This window comes from Cibotium barometz, chromosome 50, assembly GCF_041138505.1.
Source record: "Cibotium barometz isolate CiBa-2024 chromosome 50, ASM4113850v1, whole genome shotgun sequence".
NCBI lineage: Eukaryota > Viridiplantae > Streptophyta > Polypodiopsida > Cyatheales > Cibotiaceae > Cibotium > Cibotium barometz.
The window spans coordinates 15026184-15046368 of record NC_141095.1 but is presented as its reverse complement, the minus strand read 5'-3'; the positions used below and the strand labels follow the sequence as shown (position 1 = coordinate 15046368).

The 20185-nt window shown below is 47.4% G+C and overlaps 1 protein-coding gene across 8 annotated transcripts in view; it reads left to right on the top strand.

Moving 5' to 3' along the window:
• The first annotated feature begins 840 nt into the window (after positions 1 to 840).
• LOC147609848 (uncharacterized) overlaps positions 841 to 20185 on the top strand; it is a 100123-nt gene continuing 80778 nt past the window's right edge. For 3 of the 8 annotated variants that reach the window (XM_086787018.1, XM_086787020.1, XM_086787021.1), the window contains exons 1-7: positions 856 to 1470; positions 2429 to 2719; positions 2804 to 2893; positions 3415 to 3519; positions 3745 to 3876; positions 3981 to 4040; positions 4156 to 4422. In XM_086787018.1, the coding sequence (XP_086643144.1) occupies positions 1093 to 1470; positions 2429 to 2719; positions 2804 to 2893; positions 3415 to 3519; positions 3745 to 3849 (969 nt within the window). In that variant the 5' untranslated portion in view covers positions 856 to 1092 and the 3' untranslated portion in view covers positions 3850 to 3876; positions 3981 to 4040; positions 4156 to 4422. Of the gene's footprint in view, positions 1471 to 2428; positions 2720 to 2803; positions 2894 to 3414; positions 3520 to 3744; positions 3877 to 3980; positions 4060 to 4155; positions 4423 to 4569; positions 4983 to 20185 lie in introns of those variants that run through there. The other 5 variants (XM_086787019.1, XM_086787024.1, XM_086787022.1 and 2 more) reach the window with 5 other exon arrangements.

Genomic DNA, 20185 nt, shown 5'->3' with positions numbered 1-20185 from the left:
GTGTGTGTGTGTGTGTGTGTGTCTTTACCTCTCTCTCTCTCTCTCTCTCTCTCTCTCTCTCTCTCTAGAGAAGAATAAGAAGGGGGAGCTGTCATAAGTCTTTAACCCTGTAGAAGAAGAAGGGGAAGTTGTCACGTGGGGGAGTTGGGAGTCCCATGTAGTAGCAACTCCCAAATAAGATATAGAAGAACTCCTCTCTCTATCTAGCTCTGTTTATCTAACTCTCCCAAATAAGATATAGAAGAAGAACTCTCTTTATCTAACTCTGTGCGTGTTTGTGTGTGTGTGTGTGTGTGTGTGTCTCTCTCTCTCTCTCTCTCTAACTCTCCCTAACTGTCACGCTTGCTCTCGATCTCTATGTAGCTTTCTATGTCTCTCTTTCTCTAATTCTCTCCCTCTCTCTCTCTTTAACTCTCTCCCTCTCTCTTTCTCTAACTCTCCAACTCTATAGAAGAAGAAGAAGAAGGGGGAGTTGCCACGTGGGGCACTAAGACCCACCATGGCTCCCAAATAAGATGTAGAAGATCACGAGGTAATTAATCATGCATCAGTGTCCTTTGCAAGGTATGTTAGTCTTATTTGCAAACATTGTTTGTACTAGGGTGCATTGATATGTTTGCTAAATGTGGCTTGCTTGTGCAAAACCATGTGAAGTGTTTGTTAAGCTTCTAGTTTAAGACATAGTCTAGTGCATGAGGACTTTCAAATTGGTAGCGCCTTAGGGCTACTCCTTGCGAGGGTTAGTAGGGTTAGAAAACTAACCAAAAAAGTCATTCTACTTAGTAATTTGGAAGCCATGCTAAAACATGGGTGCTAATAGGAAATTTCAATTCTGTGAGAGCTAGGACTCCATTCACCCACTTGGGACAGGGTCAACTTTTTCTCACCCCTATTTATATAAGAAATTGGAGAGTGGGGTGATATCCTCTCAATCCAACGGCTCTAGAGCTAGCTAACTAAAGATTATATAAGGAGGAAACCCCGCTAAATTTGGCAATCTAACGAGCCGTTAGAGAAGCAAGCTTGCTGTCTCTCTCACTCAACACACACACACACTCTCACTCAACACACACACACACTCTCACTCAGGTCATGGCTATGGCGGATCGCCCATCTCCTCACAGGCTGTGGAAGTTCTCCATGTCTGCCAAGGCTAATGGTCTCTCTGCCAAACTGCATTTCGCTTCAGGGCAAAAGAAGCAGCAACAGGGCCTTTTCTCCTTCTTCTCCAAGAAGAATAGCTCCCATAATGGTGCCTGCGATGTCTCTCTACGCATCAGAGCTCACCTCTTCTTCTTGAAGATCAAGATCTTAGCTGGGAGGCTTCGAGAGCTCAGGATTCAAACTTGGCGTCGCTGCAAGAAGGTCACTGTGGTAGATATTAAGGGTTTCCAGCAAAAAACACGAAAACTTACTCCTCCTCCTTATTCATCTGCTTCCTTTGCTTCACAATGCTCGCAGTTTTTTACGGTAAACACCAATCAAACCCTATTTTTAAAAAATAATCCATATTGCAGAAGAGACTTTTACCCCATTCACTATTAGTTTACTGAATATATTTAGTACAGAGTTGATGATTGACGTTTTTTCAGTATAAATCTTAGTTTTTTAGTTTTCTCTCTGGATTTGCTTGAATAGATTCCGCAGAAATAATTCTATTTAGTTTCAGTAGTTTTTCTTAATTGAATAGATTTTACAGAAATCAATTACTTCTTTTTGGTTGAATAAATTATAGTTTGTTTTTTGGCAGGGGTAATACAGAATAATATAGATTATATGAACAGTTAGATATACATTTATAGATGTACAGATGCACAAACACACACACACACACACATGTATATATATATATATATATATATGTATATATATATGTGTGTGTGTGTTTGTGTATGTACGTAAACATAAACATATATGTATATTAATACATTCACAATTATATGTACGTATGTATAAATATACATGTGTACATATTATGTTATTAACATAAACATGTATGTACACATATGTATATTTGTATATACATATATTTATTGTGTATGTATGTATAGGTGTATACATACATGTACATATACACAATAAATATATGTACATGCATGTACATATACATATATGTATGTGTATTCATTTTCATATGTATATGTATATGTATGTATGTTTGTATGCATGCATGTACATATACATATATGTATGTGTGTATTCATTTTCATATGTGTACATATATGTTATGTATAGGTGTATATATTTGTATATACATATAAATGTATATGTATGTATATACATGTATGTGTGTACACACATGCATAGGTAAATATGTATGTATGTATGTTTGTTTGTTTGCATGCGTGCATGTATGTATGTAGTGTATATAAATATGTATAAAGGGTGTGAAACAGCGTTCTTTGCTCATATAAAGATTTCAATGCAGGCATCATCATCCTCACCCTCTGCTGAGAGATCATCATCAGTGTTGTCGCCATTCCTCTTTGTGAGGCGGAAAAGAAAGGAAAGTACCTTTGTTTGTGGTGCAGGTGTCTTTATTCTGTTTCTCTTCCATCATGCCAGTGCTAGGGCTCTTCATTTGCCTGCCTTTGTCAAGGATGCAGGTTCGTTTTTAGTTGGCTTCCTTGTCAAGGTCTTTCATGGAAGATACAACACTGTTGGTTCAGGTGCTGCTCGGCTATGGCAAGGCATCCAAAAAGCTGCCACTCTGTGCCAGGTAGGAACTGCCTTTTCTCGTAAGTAAACTTTTTCGTGTTAGTACAAGAGCAAGCTCATTGAAAATGCCTGACTCATCATGCAGATGGTTTTATCAACATTTCAAGGCACGTTTGTTGGCAGTCGATTCGTCGTTACAGCAGTTCTCACTGTTTTGATCAGCTTGATATTGGTGGTAAGTTCTCGTTGAACCATCATTGTGCATGACTGAGTGTATGGCTTAATGACATTGAAGCGCTGTGACTTTTGGATTGATTGAGAGAGAGAGAGAGAGAGAGAGAGAGAGAGAGATAGAGAGAGAGAGAGATCATGTATGGCTTTGACATTGAAGTGGTTGCCAAGGTCAAATACAGCGTATGAGACCCTGACAATGTTGTGTTGTGTGTGTACACACAAAGAGTGGAGCATCAGGCTGTGTGTTGGGTGTGCATGTGCGTGCGTGCATGTGTGTGTGTGTGTGAGAGAGAGAGAGAGAGAGAGAGTTTAAGGAACATCCCTGGTATCAGTATGTTGGGGCGAGAGCTGTGTAGATCTACAAAAATTCCTAGCTCTATGCTAGGATGTAAACATGTCTCTCTTCCTGTGTGTGGTGGGTGGGTTCTACATCAGAACTACTTTACAACAGCAGTTATTTTTCAAAGTAAGAGCATATAGATGAAGAATTCAAAGCACAATTGTTTATGCTTGGCAATGCAGGGGAAAGCAAATAAGCTTCAAGATTTATTGACCAAAAAGGAACGCAGCAGCGCACTATTCTTGCCAGCAAGAATATTCCTTAGGCTGCTGTTGGTGGTAAGACTGGTTAGTTGAACAAAACTCCTCCTGATATCTGTAAATATATGGTTTTTTTTTTTTGAGAGAGGTGATATATAAAGTGGTGGTCTATTATTCTAAATAGAAAGAGAGAGAGAGAGAGTTGTGGTATATAAAGTGGTGGTCTACTATTCTAAACAATTTTGTCATCTCTGTACTAAGCTTCCCATTGCTTTGGGCGCTAATTAACTTTTGAGCATTGATTTTGTATAGCTCAAACACTTTTGGGCTCATATAGGCATGAAGCATACCTTAATTGTTGTGTTATTGCTCGCTTTCTTATCAAACGCACTCTCGCGGCTGCAAAAGTACCTTTGAACCTGTCATCTGTAGAAAAAAAAACTGGTTAGTTGGACTCATTGCTATTAAACAGACTCAGTAGACACCATTACCATGAAAACCAGAAGAGATTAATATTTGACATCATCTCTTATGGTTGAATTCTTCAGCTCAAAAAAGTTTTTTGGTGCCTCAAGGGCAAGAATGATTATGGGATGAGATCGATTGAGGTATAAGGGCCTTACAAGGGTAATTTCTTTGGTGCTTTGATTGAGTATTAAGGACCTTACAATGGTAATTTCCTTGGTTCATTGAGCAAGTATTGTTTTGTATTCATTAATACAGGTAATGATTGGGCCATAGAGGAGATCACATCCCAGTTGGCACTAATGCAGACACTGCGCCACACATGTGCAGACTAGCCACCTCAAAAGAGCCACATGGAGATATTGAAGTAGAGCAACTGGCCCATGATATAAATATGGGACTATGTGACCATTTGGCACCTCAACACAGGCACACGAGTTTACCAAGAGCATGGACTGCTTGGACACGGCACTGCATTTCAACATGACACACCTCTGCCTAAGCATGGCAGATTGATTTCACAAGGTAGTCTCTCCCTTCCATATTCATAATTTTATGTTGGAACTCACTGCACAAATTTAGCAGTGCATTTGCAATAGCAAGGCTGTGGTTGATTAACTGCGGGTTTTAAGAGATTTTCTGTAACATTTATGCATCCTCCATACACTGCAGCTCATAAAAGTTCCAGAGGAATTAAATATAGCCTAGAGGCATTGTTTCCAGGGGTATTTCAATCTCTCCATCTGCCATCGAGACTAAATGGAATAGAAGGCAACACCCTACCCTCTTCCTCGTGTGGCTTCGGGAATCCCAGCACCTGAAGGGCTTGCCTGTCCAAGAAAAAAGCCCTAACCACCACAAGTGATGATACCCATGTAAAATGGTACTTGTGATCCACCACAAGTGATGATACCCATGTAAAATGGTACTAGTGATCCAGTGGTTAGGTATAGCTGCATCAATCTGTGCAATCCGCTGGTGACTCCATCTGAGATGCTAGGCAGTTGCCCCTCTCTCATCATCTGGAAGACACTTAAAAATTTTCCAGTCAAGTATTGTCATTGCGGATCTCTCCCAGCATGGCTATTGCATCCTGTTGCACCTAGTGGTCTGCCAATTTCATCTCTGATAAGGTCATTCCACATAATGGGCTGTGATGTAAAAAATATCCGCATACTGCTCCAAGCCTGGATAATGAAAGAAACTAGTGGGGAGGACGGGGGCGGTAATCTGTTCCTTATAGAGAAAGCAAAATGTGTGTTGTGTGTCCACTCACCACCGCTCTCAGAGACATCTAAGAATATGGTACATGGAGAAATCCTTCCAGGGCTCAATACCAGGAAGGAATACCACCCGGAAGGTATGCTCCAATCACCACCGCTGCCAGGGACACATCTAAGAATATGATACAAGGAGAAATCCTTCTAGGGCTCAGTACTAGGAAGGAAAGCAGAGCTTTGCATTGGACCTCTAGATCAATGATGTTCAATCTCCCTTTATGCCCTTCATGTTGAGGAAAGATAAGAAGTTGCGTTTCACCCTTTGCAACTGTTTATTGCATCTACGGTCATTACACCACTCTCAAGGACACATGTGAGAATATGGTACATGAAGAAATTCTTCCAAGGCTTAGAAATAGGAAGGAATGCTCTAACCAAGAACTTGCTTGGCACTGGATCTCTGGATTAATGATGTTCAATCCCCCTTCGTACTCGGGAAGGATAATCGTTTCCCAAGCAAGAAATTCTCCCAAGGCCTTGTAACAAGAAGGAATGCTCAAACCAACGACTTGCTTTGCAATGGATCTCTGGATTATTGTACTCGGGAAGGATAACAGACTATCAAGCAACTCTGGCCTTATGTGCCATCAAGCCCTGACCATAAGGAGTACCCTCCACAACGGACTAATGTATCTACACGGTCATAACACCAACAAGAAGTGACATACCTAGTTGTGGCAAGCAACATCTTGATGTTAGATCGAGCTTCCTGGAGCTCCAATGAAGGAGCTTTTTCTTTTACTCTCATGAGTACAAGGGCAAAGTGTTGGGTAGGTGTAATGTCTATCCCGACTTGGCATCCAAGATATTTTTTTTCCTGGGAAAAAGATCCTTCTATTAGCTATTGAGAATGGCTACATTATTGTGGGGAAACAGCGACCCAGGTGGTCTATAATGCCAAGTGGGCTCGCCAGCACAATCAATGAGAAAGGGACCATGATGCTAGATCCTTAAGAAGGCCTCTTGGCGCTTCCACATGCGGTTTGTGCCTCCAAGATATTTGGCAATGTGTCCCAATCAATCCTCTCAAGGTCACTGACCTAAACTTATGCCAACTTATAAAGGTCCTTGAACTCTTTCAAGGCATTGCGAAATGAGCAAAGACTCGAGTAAGATGCCTCAAGAAATATCGTTGTATCATTAGCCAACTCAGAGTCCAAAATCTCCTTTTGTGTGCGGAGTGTGAATCTTAGTCCACATACTCAAGCCCTAGAGTGAAGAAAAATGCTCAAAGTTTCTGCAATAATGTATGTGCTTGAGTGGGTCTACACAACAAGTACTAGCGTGGGCAAATCTCCATAGTTACACTAGGGTTAAAATGTTAGTAAGTAGTTACTAGCAAGCTTGAGATACAACAAGGGAGCTAAGGGAAAGCCCCCTGTTGTATGAAGCGAGAGATTTGTAAGCGCTCACCTCAACCTCCACAAGCAAGCATAGTGTCGTAGCCTGTGAGCCTCCCGATAAAGTCAAGAGACACCTCTACTCCAATCTTGAGGAAATCCCATGTGCGAGAGTACCCTCTAAGAAATCCCAATCCACCCTATCATATAGGCTTTCTCAAAATCAAGTAGCAAGATATACCCAAAGGTTGATTACTTGCCTACTTGCCTTGACCTAGTCTACCACCTCCCAAAAGGAAAAGATGTTATTAAAGATGCTCCTTGCTTGGAGAAATCCATTCTTTGTCACAAATGACTATCTGTAACATTGGTTGCAATCTCATGCTCACTGCTTTGGCAATTGTATGCGGTCCCAAGCAATGCGATAGGCCTCCACTGGGCAATGTTTATGAGGAAAGAAAGGAGGCCAAAAAGAGGGGGGACGAGGCATTGTCCTTTCTTAATAAATTAATCATGATAGGTTTGGGATCAAACCAAGCAGTAGTATTCTTAGTGAAATATGTGATAAAGAAAGCTCATGGCCAATTTCGAATACACTATGGCAGAGCCAATCGGTGATACCAAATATATAATAAGCTATAGGGTAGGCTTCAAAGACTAAAGCTCGACGATGATGGGACCTCGTCAATGCACCATTTCTCACAATCATGAGATATGCAGGTTCTTCCTTTGCGTAACAGTCTTATTACCACCGTGAGGAACGAGGTGGATAAGACCCTTGGTAAGAAAAGGAGGCATGGAGCCACATAACCTGTAATGCCACAATGATCTCATCCCCAATATCGTCCCAAAAAAACTCATAAAAAATGTTTTTTTTTCCTCGAGAAAAGATCCTTTCGTTAGTTAAATAAAAACGCCCGTAGGGCTACAAAAGATCTCTCCTGCTCATGAGAGAAACAGAGCAGTGAATACAACAAGGCAGCCCGGGAGACTCTCCTTAGGTGCTGCAAAATACAAGCATCAGTACAGAGGACTGAAGGCTAAATCATACAATAGGGGGGGGGAAAGCCAAACAGGTGGCCTGTAATGCCAATGGGGGTATCCCGTGTGTAAGGTGTAGAAGGGGCCTCTGCGCCAGGTGGTGTGAAAAGCCTGGCGCCGCAAGATCGCCTCATCCGAGTCGCCCCGGATGCGGTCATACTGTCCTCGCAGGGTGTGGATCAACTCCTGCCAAATCCCTCGTACAGTCTCTGCTGGTGGCTGCAAGTGGCCTGTAATGCCAACGGGGGGATCCCGTGTGTAAGGTGTAGAAGGGGCCTCTGCGCCAGGTGGTGTGAAAAGCCTGGCGCCGCAAGATCGCCTCATCCGAGTCGCCTCGGATGCGGTCATACTGTTCTCGCAGGGTGTGGATTAACTCCTGCCAAATCCCCCGCAAGATCGCCTCATCCGAGTCGCCCCGGATGTGGTCATATTGTCCTCGCAAGGTGTGGATCAACTCCTGCCAAATCCCCCGTACAGTCTCTACCAAATCTCCCGTACAGTCTCCCCTCAAAGGCCGTGAAACACCGAGCCCTCCAGGTGAACCAGATGGTGAGGCTGCTGAGGAGCTCCCATCGTAAATCCCTCTCCTGTGTCCAGCTGGCAGGCGAGAAATCCGGTGCCGGAACCAGGCGAGGCTGGCCCCTAATGAATCTGATGGGCTGACTGTCCTGCTCCATCTCATAGCCCATAGCAGGCCCTGGCGAAGTCGACCAAGCAGCGGCACCCCACGTAAACATACCCTCTGGAGAGAGGGGGGCCAGAATACGCAGCATCCGCAGCCAAATCTGCTGCGCCTGAGGGCAATCCCAAAGGCAATGTCTCTGTGTCTCCATAGGGTGGCCGCATCGGACGCAGGCCGCCGGAAGACCGCTGTAAACAAGCCAGGTGCCAACTGCTGAGCCCCTGGGCGACCAGCCCCACTGGAAAGTCGAGATCCTGCGGGCTTGTCGACTAGCCTAGAGTCGAGCCCAAAAATCCTCCGGGAACTCCTCTGAGAGTCCCTGTAGCCGCCAATGCCCCGCTGCAACTGGAGAGACCAGCCTCCTCGCCGTCAAAATATGCCGCCCTAGCCGAACAGTATACTGGAAAAAGGTGATCTCTGTGGCCTCAAGGGATGCATAAGGATCATGCCACTCGTATTCCCTAGGGTCCCACTGTAGCCGGGCCAAGGGGCGCGCTGCATATGCCCATATGCGCCAATCCGGGAGCACATCAGCAGGGTCGGGGTCAATATGCCACTTCCGAGAAGCGGCGGCCACTACCCATATCCTCTGGAAGGTGCACTCGGCCACCAAAGGTGCACATCAGCAGGGTCGGGGTCAATATGCCACTTCCGAGAAGCGGCGGCCACTACCTGTATCCTCTGGAAGGTGCGCTCGGCCACCAAAGGCGACTCCATCTCCACTCTCTGAAGTCTGCACTCATCTTGAATCTCATAGTAGAGGCATCTGCCATCCTCAGTGCAAGCTCTGACAGCAATCAAGATCTCCAACTGTGTAAAGGCTCCCATCCACCGTGGGGTCACTGGCTCGAAAGGCGTGAACCACTCCTCCGTGAGTGCTTCCTGAATATCATCCCTCATAATCAACCCCCCTCTGAAGTGACTCAGCCTCTCCACCTGGATCTCCTCTGGGAGACTGCAGAAGGCCTGCCAGTCTCCAAAACTACGTGCTGGGCCTGTCGCTAAAGGTCCCCAGGCTAGACGAGGCCGAGAACCCAGCATGACCCTGCTCTGTGTGCGAACCGCTGGGCTCCAGATGAGCGGCTGTCTGGCCCGCTCCTCAACACAAGAAGGAGGTCGCTGAGAGAGCCCCGGTCTCAGCAGCTCCCAAGCTCTCAGGATGCTCAAAGCAAATCTGTCCTCCCATCCTCTATTGAGGCCTGTCCTCCTCATCTCTATGAAGATCCAGCGAATCTCTGGTGCCCAAGTACCCCCTGTTGGGGGAGCCCGAGCCTGCAGCCGCTGCAAGAGAAGCTCTTTCCAAGGCTCAGCGCCTGGGAGCAGCCCCTGAACAATAAGCTTCCCCAATAAGGCTCTACTCTGAGATCGACTGGATCTATAATGCCCAAGCCTCCCTGAGCCAACGGAAGTGTAATAACTGCCCATGCAACCTTTGCCCGGGCTGGCTGACCGTCCCGCCCAGACCAAAGAAAGTTCCTGATCAGCCTCTGTACCTGGCTGATTCAAGAGCTCGAGAAGATCCAGCAAGACGTAATGTACCACATGGTCGCTAACAGCACCTAATTTGCCACCACCACCCTCCCAGCCAAGGATAGTCGAGCTGTACTCCAATACAAAAGCTTCTTTCGAATGCTTAGAAGAAGCGGGGCAATCTGCTGCTCAGGTGACAAATCTAGTCCAATCTGACATCCCAAATACCACACTGCTGTGCCAAGAGGAATCCATCTAAAATCGGGGTCCGGGCTCCATGCCGCCGGAGTGGGAGCACTACTGATCCAAAAGGCCACTGTCTTGCGCCAATTGATCAATGCTCCCGAAGCTGCACTAAAAACCTGGAGCGACTGCTCTGCCCGAAGAAGATTGGCCTCTTGGCCATGCAAAAATAAGCCCGTGTCGTCTGCAAACTCAGCATCGAGCAGGTCCTCCCCCCGGACTGGGAGCTGGAGTCCTCTCAAACCAACCTCCTCTGCCGTCAAATACATGCTCATAGCCTCCGCAAAGAAGAGAAAAAGAAAAGGGGCGAGGGGACACCCCTGACGGACTGATCTGGTCAGCTCAAAACTCGGCCCCCGTCCTCCTGCAATCAAAACCTGGCTACGAGCTGTGGAATACAGAGCCGCCACCCCTCTGATCCATCCTGGCTCAAAGCCCAGGCGAAGCATAGTGCCCTCTAAGAAACCCCAATCAACTCTATCGTATGCCTTCTCAAAATCGAGAAGCATCACGACCAAGTCCTCGCCAAGAAATCTAGCTCGGGCTGTCGCCTCCCAGAAAGTAAAGATGTTGTCAAGGATACTGCGCTCCTTGACGAATCCTGTCTGGGTAGCATGAATCAACTCCCCCAAGAAGGGCTGGATCCTCAAACTCAAGGCCCTTTGCGAAGACCTTGTAGACAGTATTGAGGATCGTAATAGGCCTCCAATGCCGAATATCATCTGATACTCTCTCCCCCTTGGGGATAAGAAAGATCAAGCCCTCTGAAAAGCTCTGTGGCATCACACCAGTGTCCAGAACATACTGAAAGCCCCTGCGGAGGCTTGGCCCCAAAAGGTCCCAATAGCGCAGAAAAAAGGCCGGCGTCAGTCCGTCCTCCCCTAGGCAACTATGTCGCGGCAGGACTGTCACGATTGTGACGTGTTTATGTATCAGATTCTCTCTTCATTGCTGATTACTGTTGCAGATGCAAAGAGTTACCAGCCAAAGGGAACCCCTACCTGCGGCTCTTCGTCAAAGGATGTACCTCTTCATCGAATAGCCACATCTCTTCGACGAATGGTTGTATCCCTTAATGAATGGTTATGCCTCTACATCGACTAGACACATCCCTTAGCCTAAAAGTTGTACCCTTTCGTCTAAGGTCATGTCCTTTCATCAAAGGACATGCCTCTTCAAATGTGTCTCTTCATCTCCTATATAAGAGACCTATTGTACTCAGTTTAATAACAAGAAGTCAATTCAATCTTGTCTCAAGTGTTCTCCTGAAGGGTCTTGTTCTAAGTTAATTACTTAAGTAGTAATTAGTACACAATATGCAGGATTAACAACATAATCCTCATAGTGGTATCAGAGCAAATTTTTTCCTACGCGTGGGTTGTGAAGCCCTCACCCTCTCTGCGGTACTCCCTCATCCACCTCTCCTTTCGGTGTTGTATGGAAGAAGTAGAGCGATGGTGGACTTGGCGTGAATCCTTGCTTGTAGTAATGTAAACAAGAACACAAGGTCTCACACCCATATACACGTATTGTGTGTATAGCAGAGAGGGACCCCCTGCTGGACCCCCTGCTGTATTTCCGGAATACCCTCCCTCCCTGCCTGCCGGTGGCGTTCGCAACATGGCAGGAACTGCCCCCTTTGCTGCTGAATATGGAGCCCCCCTCTCTTCGCCTTGGTTGCTGCCAAAACGGGTGCTCTTGTTTGCTGAGCGTGGCTGCCGGTTGTGAGCCGCCTTAATATATGCAGCGACTGCTGGTGGCACACTATTCGAAGCAATTCAGCCGGCGGTTCAACATTGTTCGCAGCGATTCATTCGGCGATTCAGCCTTCGAAGCGTCACCTTTGCACCCCCACTCGGCGACGGCCTTCGAAGCGTCAACCTTCAAAAAAAAAAAAACAACAATACACAACCTTAATAAGTGTACTGCCACGTGGAATTCACAAAAAAAAAAAACCAAACAAACCCAACAGGCGTGCGTAACCCGCTGGGCGTGGCCGCCCGTTTGGGATTTGCTGGTGTGAACAGCCACCGTGGGCGACTCGGAAACCACCACCCGGCTGTCAGGATGTCGCCTATTTCTTACTCGCCTCCTCCTCTCCAGCGAATAGGCGCCCTTCTTCCTGGCTGTTCGTGGGTTTTCCTGGCTTTGCCCACACCACATACCTTGTGTGCTCTCGCCCTCTACGTGCATGCTTCATGGACAACTTCCCGGAGGAACCCGACATGCACATCTCTTACCTGAGTTACATCGACGAGATCCCCGAGGCTGTTCTTCCCGAACACAGCCCTCCTCGTGCCCTCACTCCGGAATCAGTGCCACTACTCGCCGATGTTGGGTGGATTCCAAGTCTTTCAGCCTCTCCTATCCCAGCATCCCCGGCCTCTCAGGTGTACCGCATTTATGTCAGCAGCTCGCATGTGACCGAACCCGACACTTGGGCGATTTGGACTATTTTCCTCACCTGCGAGCCACTGCATCTTACTCATTTCGAGTATTTTTTATCACGGTACCCGCAGTTGGCACACTTTCTTCCAGAGTGCAGTGTGGATGGCTTACGCAATATCTCCTCCACACGTCCTCCTGTGACATTTTACTGCGAGATCTTCGTCCCCGACTATACTCCATTATCTCCAGTGCCCAGTTCTTTGGAGGAAGCCAATGCAGTGACTTCGGAGGACGATCCCGACGAAGTGGAAGACCCCGACTTCGCATACGAGGATCCTATTACTGCCTCTCCAGCAGCTGTTCCTTCCATTCTGCATTTCGGGTGGACCTTTCTTGCTTCACGACAGTACTCTCTCTGAGTGCTCTAGATGTCGACTTCGCACGACAACGTGCCACCCGCCGATCCTCAGATGGAAGCCTTGCTGATGACTACTCTCCAACAACAGATGGAGGACTTGCAAAAGGCATTTTTCGACGGAATGGCATCAATGAGATCCCAGATGGAAGACATGCAGCAGCGGCACCAACATCAGCGCGAGGGATCCAGGAAGTCACAACGAGCGCATCGTTCGCATTCTCCACATTCATCATCATCATCCTCGGTGGGCCAGCAAGACGATCCCTTAACTCCTCCCGATCCGACTGCCGAGGTAGACAATGTTGAACTTAAACTTTTATATAAATTAATGACCACAGCACAAACACGAAAGATGGACATCAAGTTACCTGAGCCCTACAATGGCCGCCGTGATAAGCGGTTAATCGATCATTGGCTCTACAAAATGGAGGTTTATTTCTCGAATACTGAATTGCCCGAGAACAAAAAGGTGGCATTGGCCAGTACCCTCTTGAAGGATACCGCCTTCCTCTCGTGGCGACGCAGGATTGCAGATGGCAAGTCCACTCCAACGTGGGATAAATTCCGGCGTGCTCTTCGCAAGGCTTTTGAGCCTGCAAATGCGAATTTTCATGCTAGGTCTTCTCTCCGCCGCCTGAGTCAAACTGGCTCCGTGGCCGCGTACATCTCAGAGTTTCAAAAATTGGCTCTGGAGATAGAGACACTCAGCCCCTCTGACCAGCTTCACAGCTTCATTGACGGGCTTGAACCCACAATCCAAGACGAAGTCCATAAGTATAATCCTGCCACCCTGGATGAAGCAATCTCGTATGTCGAGCACATCAGTGATTACCGGCGTCCTCCCAGGAACTTTTCCTCCGGTGCCCGTTCCTTCCAGTGGAATCGATCCAATGGGACTAGCCAACCCCAGCGTCCTAATTCTGGACAACCCAACTCTCGGCGACCATATTCTGGACAACAGTCCTTCCGGCCGCGCTTTTCCGGGCAAACTTCCGCGTCAAATGCAAGATCCTCTCAGACTGAATCCTCTGGCAGCAGCAGAAACCGAGATCGGTCTCGACAGGACCGTCGCAACAATGATCGGCGCAATTTCAAGCGAGAACCCTCTTCAGGACAGCAAACCTCTTCATCAACTGCCCCTTCATCCCAACCTAGTCGCCCAGGCCTCTGCACAATTTGTTTTGGCGATCACCGGTGGTATGAATGCCCTCAGCGTCCTAAACCCTCCAACACTCGACGCAATTCTCAGGTGGACAGTTGTCACCATGCTGATCATGACTCGCCTCCTGTGAAAGATAAGAACAAACAGATGGCTTGTTCTGTTCGCGTTTCGGAGTTTGTCAGTACCCTGATGCTTAATGGCCAAAGTACCAACCCTGTTTCGGTGAATCTGTCCAAACAGGTCCTTAGTCTTCTTGGCTTCATTGGCGACCATCCCATCAATGTGCTGGTGGACAGTGGCTGTTCCACTAATTTTGTGGGCACTTCTTTGGTTCACAAGCTTCGCCTACAGACCCGACATTTTGTGGATGCTTTTCAAGTGGAGCTTGCTGATGGTTCCTTCCTTAATTGTAACCAAAAGGTGCAACAGCTCCAGTTCCAGATTCAAGATTACCAGGATCACCTTAATTTTTCAGTGATGCCGTTGTCACATTATGACATGATATTGGGACAATCTTGGCTGTATCGATATGATCCGGTGATCAGCTTTCGTTCCCATTCAATCCAATTATATCATAATGGTCGAGAGCTGGAACTTCATGGCCTTTTCAGTGCTAAACCCATCACCATTGTTTCTGCCCTGCAAGTCAAACGTCTCGTTCGCAAACGTGACAGTGCAACATCCTTGGTCATGTTACGGGAGATTGAAGCAGAAACCAGTGAGCAATCTCAAGCCTCGTCATCAACTACTGCTTACTTGGAGCAACCCTTCTTCAAGCCTTTTCAGGATTTGTTTCCGAATGATCTTCCGACGACATTGCCTCCTCGTCGTCCTGTGGATCACCCGATTGATCTTATCCCAGGTCAACCTCCTCCAACCCGAGCTCCTTACCGTGTTTCTTACTCTGAATCTCAGGAGATACAAAAGCAATTACAGGAGTTGCTGGACAAAGGTCACATCCGTCCCAGCAAAAGTCCTTATGGAGCCCCGGTTTTACTTGTCAAGAAGAAGGATGGATCAATGCGACTCTGCATTGATTACCGTGCTCTCAACAAGCTGACAATCAAGAACAAATTTCCTTTACCTCGCATCGATGAATTGTTCGACCAACTGCTTGGTGCTAAGGTGTTTTCCAAGATTGATTTAAAGTCCGGCTATCATCAAATTCGTATCCGTTTCGGACAAAATATGGCCATTATGAATTCTTGGTCATACCTTTTGGGTTCCAATGCCCCGGCCACTTTCACGACCCTGATGAATGAAATTTTTGGGCCATACTTGGATAAGTTCGTGATCGTTTATCTTGATGATATTCTGGTTTTTAGCCGATCTATGGTCGATCACAAAGAGCATTTACAGATAGTCTTTGAAGTACTACGCAACAATGTGCTGTACATCAACAAAAAGAAGAGCGAATTTTTCAAAAACCATGTGGAATATCTTGGTCACATCATTTCTGCTAATGGGATTGCAGTAGATCCTAAGAAGATTCAGGCGATTGTGGATTGGCCTTTGCCTCTCACCATTTCAGATGTTCGATCTTTCTTGGGACTTGCTAACTTTTATCACAACAAGGTGCATAGATTTTCGGAGATTGCTGCTCCTTTGACAGAACTGACAAAGCTGGACAAACTTCAGTGGTCTTCGGAAGCTGAGCAATCCTTCAATGATCTCAAGCATGCCTTGACGACAACCCCGGTCTTGGCCATTGCAGATCCCACTCAGCCCTTTGATGTAATGACAGATGCCTCGGATCGTGCTTCTGGTGGAGTTTTGATGCAGAATGATCGTGTCATTGCTTTTGACAGCAGGAAGTTTTCAGCCATTCAAAGCAGGTATCCTGTGTATGATAAGGAGTTTTTGGCAATCGTGCATGCTTATCGAACATGGAGACATTATCTTCTTGGAGCAGATTCAGTTGTACGTACAGATCATCAATCTCTGACGTATATTTTCACTTAGCCTGCTATGAACTCTCGACAAGGCAGATGGGTTGAATTCTTGGCTAATTTCCACATGATTATTCAGTATGTTCCTGGTCTTCAGAATGTGGTTGCAAATGCCTTAAGTCGCATGCCTCGAGCCATCAATTTCGCCATCACAGATGTGCAAATGGAAATCCCTGCTTGTTTCAAAAATGAATATTTGACGGATAGAGATTTTGGAGATGCGTTCCGTGCTCTCAAATCTTCTAATCCCAGTCCTGCAGAAATGAACATGTTTGCAGCCTGTATTATCATGGATGAGTTGCTGTTCTTCTCTGACCGCATTTGTGTGCCTCACAATACTTCATTACGGAAGATTCTTATTCAAGAACATCATGAAGTTCCTTATGCTGCTCACCCTGGTATCAACAAGACATATCGACTTTTGTCTGCTACTTACTTCTGGCCTCAGGTTCTCAAATTTGTCAAAGCTTGTCATTCATGTCAAACAATGAAAGCCTCTCGACAACTTCCTCAAGGGTTACTTCAACCATTGCCAGTTCCCAATGAGAGGTGGGAAAGTATCAGTATGGATTTTATCACCACCTTGCCTCGTTCATCCAAAGGCAATGCTCAGATTCTTGTGGTGGTTGATCGATTTTCCAAAATGGCACATTTCATTGCTTGCAAGAAAGCTGCTTCAGCCCCAGATGTGGCGTCATTATTCGTGCAACATGTCTTCAAATTGCATGGTTTGCCAAAGACCATCATCTCTGACAGAGATCCAAAGTTCACTGGACATTTTTGGACGTCTTTGTTCAAATCTCTTGGCACGAATTTGTTATTCAGTTCAGCCTATCATCCTCAAACAGATGGACAGACTGGCTGCTGCTGCAGCGGTCTCTGGGCGTGCTGCTGTGGCTGTCTCCCTTGGCGGCGCCCCTGTCCAGGCTGACACTCGAGGTCTCTGTGGCCTGAGCAGGTGTCCCGGAGGCAGCCTGTCGAGCCGCATCTGTGTGGGCAGCGGGCCATCAGGGGCCTGTTGCTGTGGTGAGGGTCGGGGTCTCCTGCGAGGGCAGGCCTTGGCCAGATGACCGACCTGCTTGCAAATGAAGCACTGGTTCAGGAGCCCCGAGAACTCCACTCTCTGATCAATCCATCCCCCCCCCCCCCCCCCTATCCTAGGTAGCTGAATGACCTTAGGAAGGGAAGAGATGTCAGACACCAACACTCTGACCGAAGGTAGCCCAGCTGCTCTGGCCACCACTGAAGCTGCTGTGGGGCCAGTCTCTAGTACCGAGCCCACCAATGCTCCTAGCCTAGAGAGGAGCGGAAGATACTCCCGACGGAGTCCAGGGAAGCAAACTGTAACATGAAAAAGGCACTCTCCCTGCTCAGCCGCTGCTGGGTCAAAGCCATGCTGCCAAGGTCTGAAAAAAGCCCGAGCACCCCTGATGTCAAGCGGACTCATGGCAAGGACCTTGGCCATGCTCTGGGCGGTCTCGAACTCGATCTGGTAATGACCACGGCCGAGAAGCTGTACATCCAGGATCTTGCCCACATCTGCAAGAAGGCGGGCCTGGAGAAGATCCCGGTTCTCCCCTCTGCTGGGGCGAGTGCCGACTATACGGCAGATGGTGGAATGTGCCTGAAGGCATTCCACCTCTGCGGCGAGGCTCGCTTCCTCTTCCGGCAAAAGAGAAAGCCTGATGGGGGTGTCCTCAGGGGCGGGCGAGGGGGTTGCGGATGAGTCCCGCTGAGGCGGGGCGGGAGGAACCTCCATCAGAGTCTGAAGCTGTGTCGAAGGCGGAGCGGAGACGGAGAACTTGCACGAACCGAGCTGCACATGAGGGTGGGAGAAGGCGAAAAGTAAAAAGGGAAAAAAAAATAAAAAATCCCTGGGGGCGGAGAAAAACAGAGAGAAGATGAGGGGGGGGCAGAGGCGGCGAAGACGAATCCCAAGGGGGGGGGGGGCGGAAGCAGCACGAAAAGGGCGAGAGAGGGGGAACGAGAGCTGGCGAAGGGGGGGGGGGCGAGGCGCTGAAGAGGAGGGGGGGTGGGTGCAATGGCGGAGAGCTACGGGAGGGGGGGGCGACGGCGAAAAGCAGTGGAGGGGGGGCGCTTCAGTGCAGGCAAGCCAGGCGAAGGGGGGGGGCGGTGCAAACTTGATGGCAGGCGGAGGGGGGAAAACGCAATGGCGGGCAGGGAGAGGGGAGTGCAGACAGAAGCGGGAACAGGGGGGAGCAAGGAGCTTCCAACTCATAAAAAGCAGTGGAGGGGGGGGAGCACGGAGCTTCCAACTCATAAAAAGCAGTGGAGGGGGGCGCTTCAGCGCAGGCAAGCCAGGCGAGGGGGGCGGGCGGCGCAAACCTGATGGCAGGCGGAGGGGGGAAAACGCAATGGCGGGCAGGGAGATGGGAGTGCAGACAGAAGCGCGAGCAGGGGGGGAGCACGGAGCTTCCAACTCATAAAAAATGTTGGAGCATCCCCAGGACATTTACCATGTGGTAATGCCTGAATTGCATGTCCAAGTTCATCTACCAAAAAAGGGGCATCAAATAAGGCACACATGTCATCCAAAATCAGTCGAGGTCCTAATCCCTTGAGCCTTGAGGGGAGTGAGTCTCTGCAGATAGATAACAAGCGGTAGTAAAAATTTGAGGCAATCCTCCAGACCATGTTAGGCTCTGAGTGGAGCACTCCCTGTGAGTCTTGTAGTTGTCTATCTAACACATTCCCCTATGACGGGAGAGCCCATGGGTAGCAAAGAGATGCTTGTTACATCTATCTCCCATCTGAATCCAGAATGACTCATCTGCATGATAATGTGACTTTGCACGCACGCTGCTCAAAAGAGTCCTGCATGTCATCCTTGACTCCGAGATCCATTGGGCATCAGGGTGTTTCTCAAGTTCCCTCTACAAAGCACACAATCTACACTTGATGGCGCTCTCTCTATCCAAGATCAGGGTGTTTCTCAAGTTTCCGTTGCAAAGCACATAATCTATATGCCTGATGTCTAGGGCCACATTGTGATAAAGATCATTGACACTCTCTAAGGCTAGGGCCGCATTGTGATAAAGATCATTGACACTCTGTAGGCAAGACCATCTGGCTAGGGCCACACTGTGATAAAGATCATTGACACTCTCTAAGGCTAGGGCCACATTGTGATAAATATCATTGACACTCGAGCATCAGGGTGTTTCTCAAGTTCCCCTTGCAAAGCACATAATCTATGCTTGATGGCTCTCTCTCTATCCAAGATCTCTTGCCTCTTGGCTAGGGCCACATTGTGTTAAAGATCATTAACACTCTAAGGCTAGGGCCACATTGTGATAAAGATCATTGACAACTCTCTAGGCAAGACCATCACAAGCTCTCAAAATATCCATCACTTGTTGAGATATTTTTGTATCTGAGTAAAGAGACTCTGGTATGCGTACTCGGGGAGGGGAATTTTGGCTCCCCAACAGATTTTTGTTGTGCAAAACTATACATGAAAATGGTTTGACTTTGAAGTGTCTGGGGCAATGAAGATAGTGCCACCTCTATCCAGTGCCCAATCATCAACATAATAGTGGTCCAAGCGGGCATAAAAGCAACGTGCACCACTCTTGCGATTACTCCAAGAAAAGAGGAGTGAATTTGGCTTGTTATGGAGTCATACTCTAACCAACAGTCCTTGCCATGAAAGGAAAAGATAAATCTCTCCCAAGATTCCCTCTTCAGCGTGTGAAACGATGCCTTCTTGTCCCCCCTTTTATCTGCGGGTATCATAATTCATTATACATTCACATGGCCCGAATCCCCAGTGTGTGAGGTACCAAACTGCTGCATTGGTCCTCGCTTGACTCCTGTCTGAGTCGGATGTAGATTCCTTCAAGACAATGCAACACTTGCCTGTTTCTCCTGAGTCAAGTATGTTCTGGCCCTCAAGAGTTCCCAGTGATTTTCCCATCTTCAAGGAGGTCGACTACATTGATTTTCATGAACTTGTTTCGACTTGGCCTCTTATCATACCAATCTAATCATTTGCCATTCTAATCTATGTTGTCTACATTGTTGAGAACAAGGTTTTCTTGGTCAAGCTAAGCCCTAGCTATCTTAACACCAAGATAAGCTTTGCATGTTCTTTTTCCATTGATCCCTTGAATCCTTGCGTTACATTGAGCCTGGTGCTTTGTTATTACCCGTTTGCAGTGCGGCACTGAATTCTTCTGGGACATGACTTGCGGAACCTTACTGACACCAGCTTGGCTTGCAATGATTCTTGTCTTGTCTGTCTTCTGCAAGCCTTTGACCATTGTGTCGTGATTAACCGCTTATACTGCTGGGC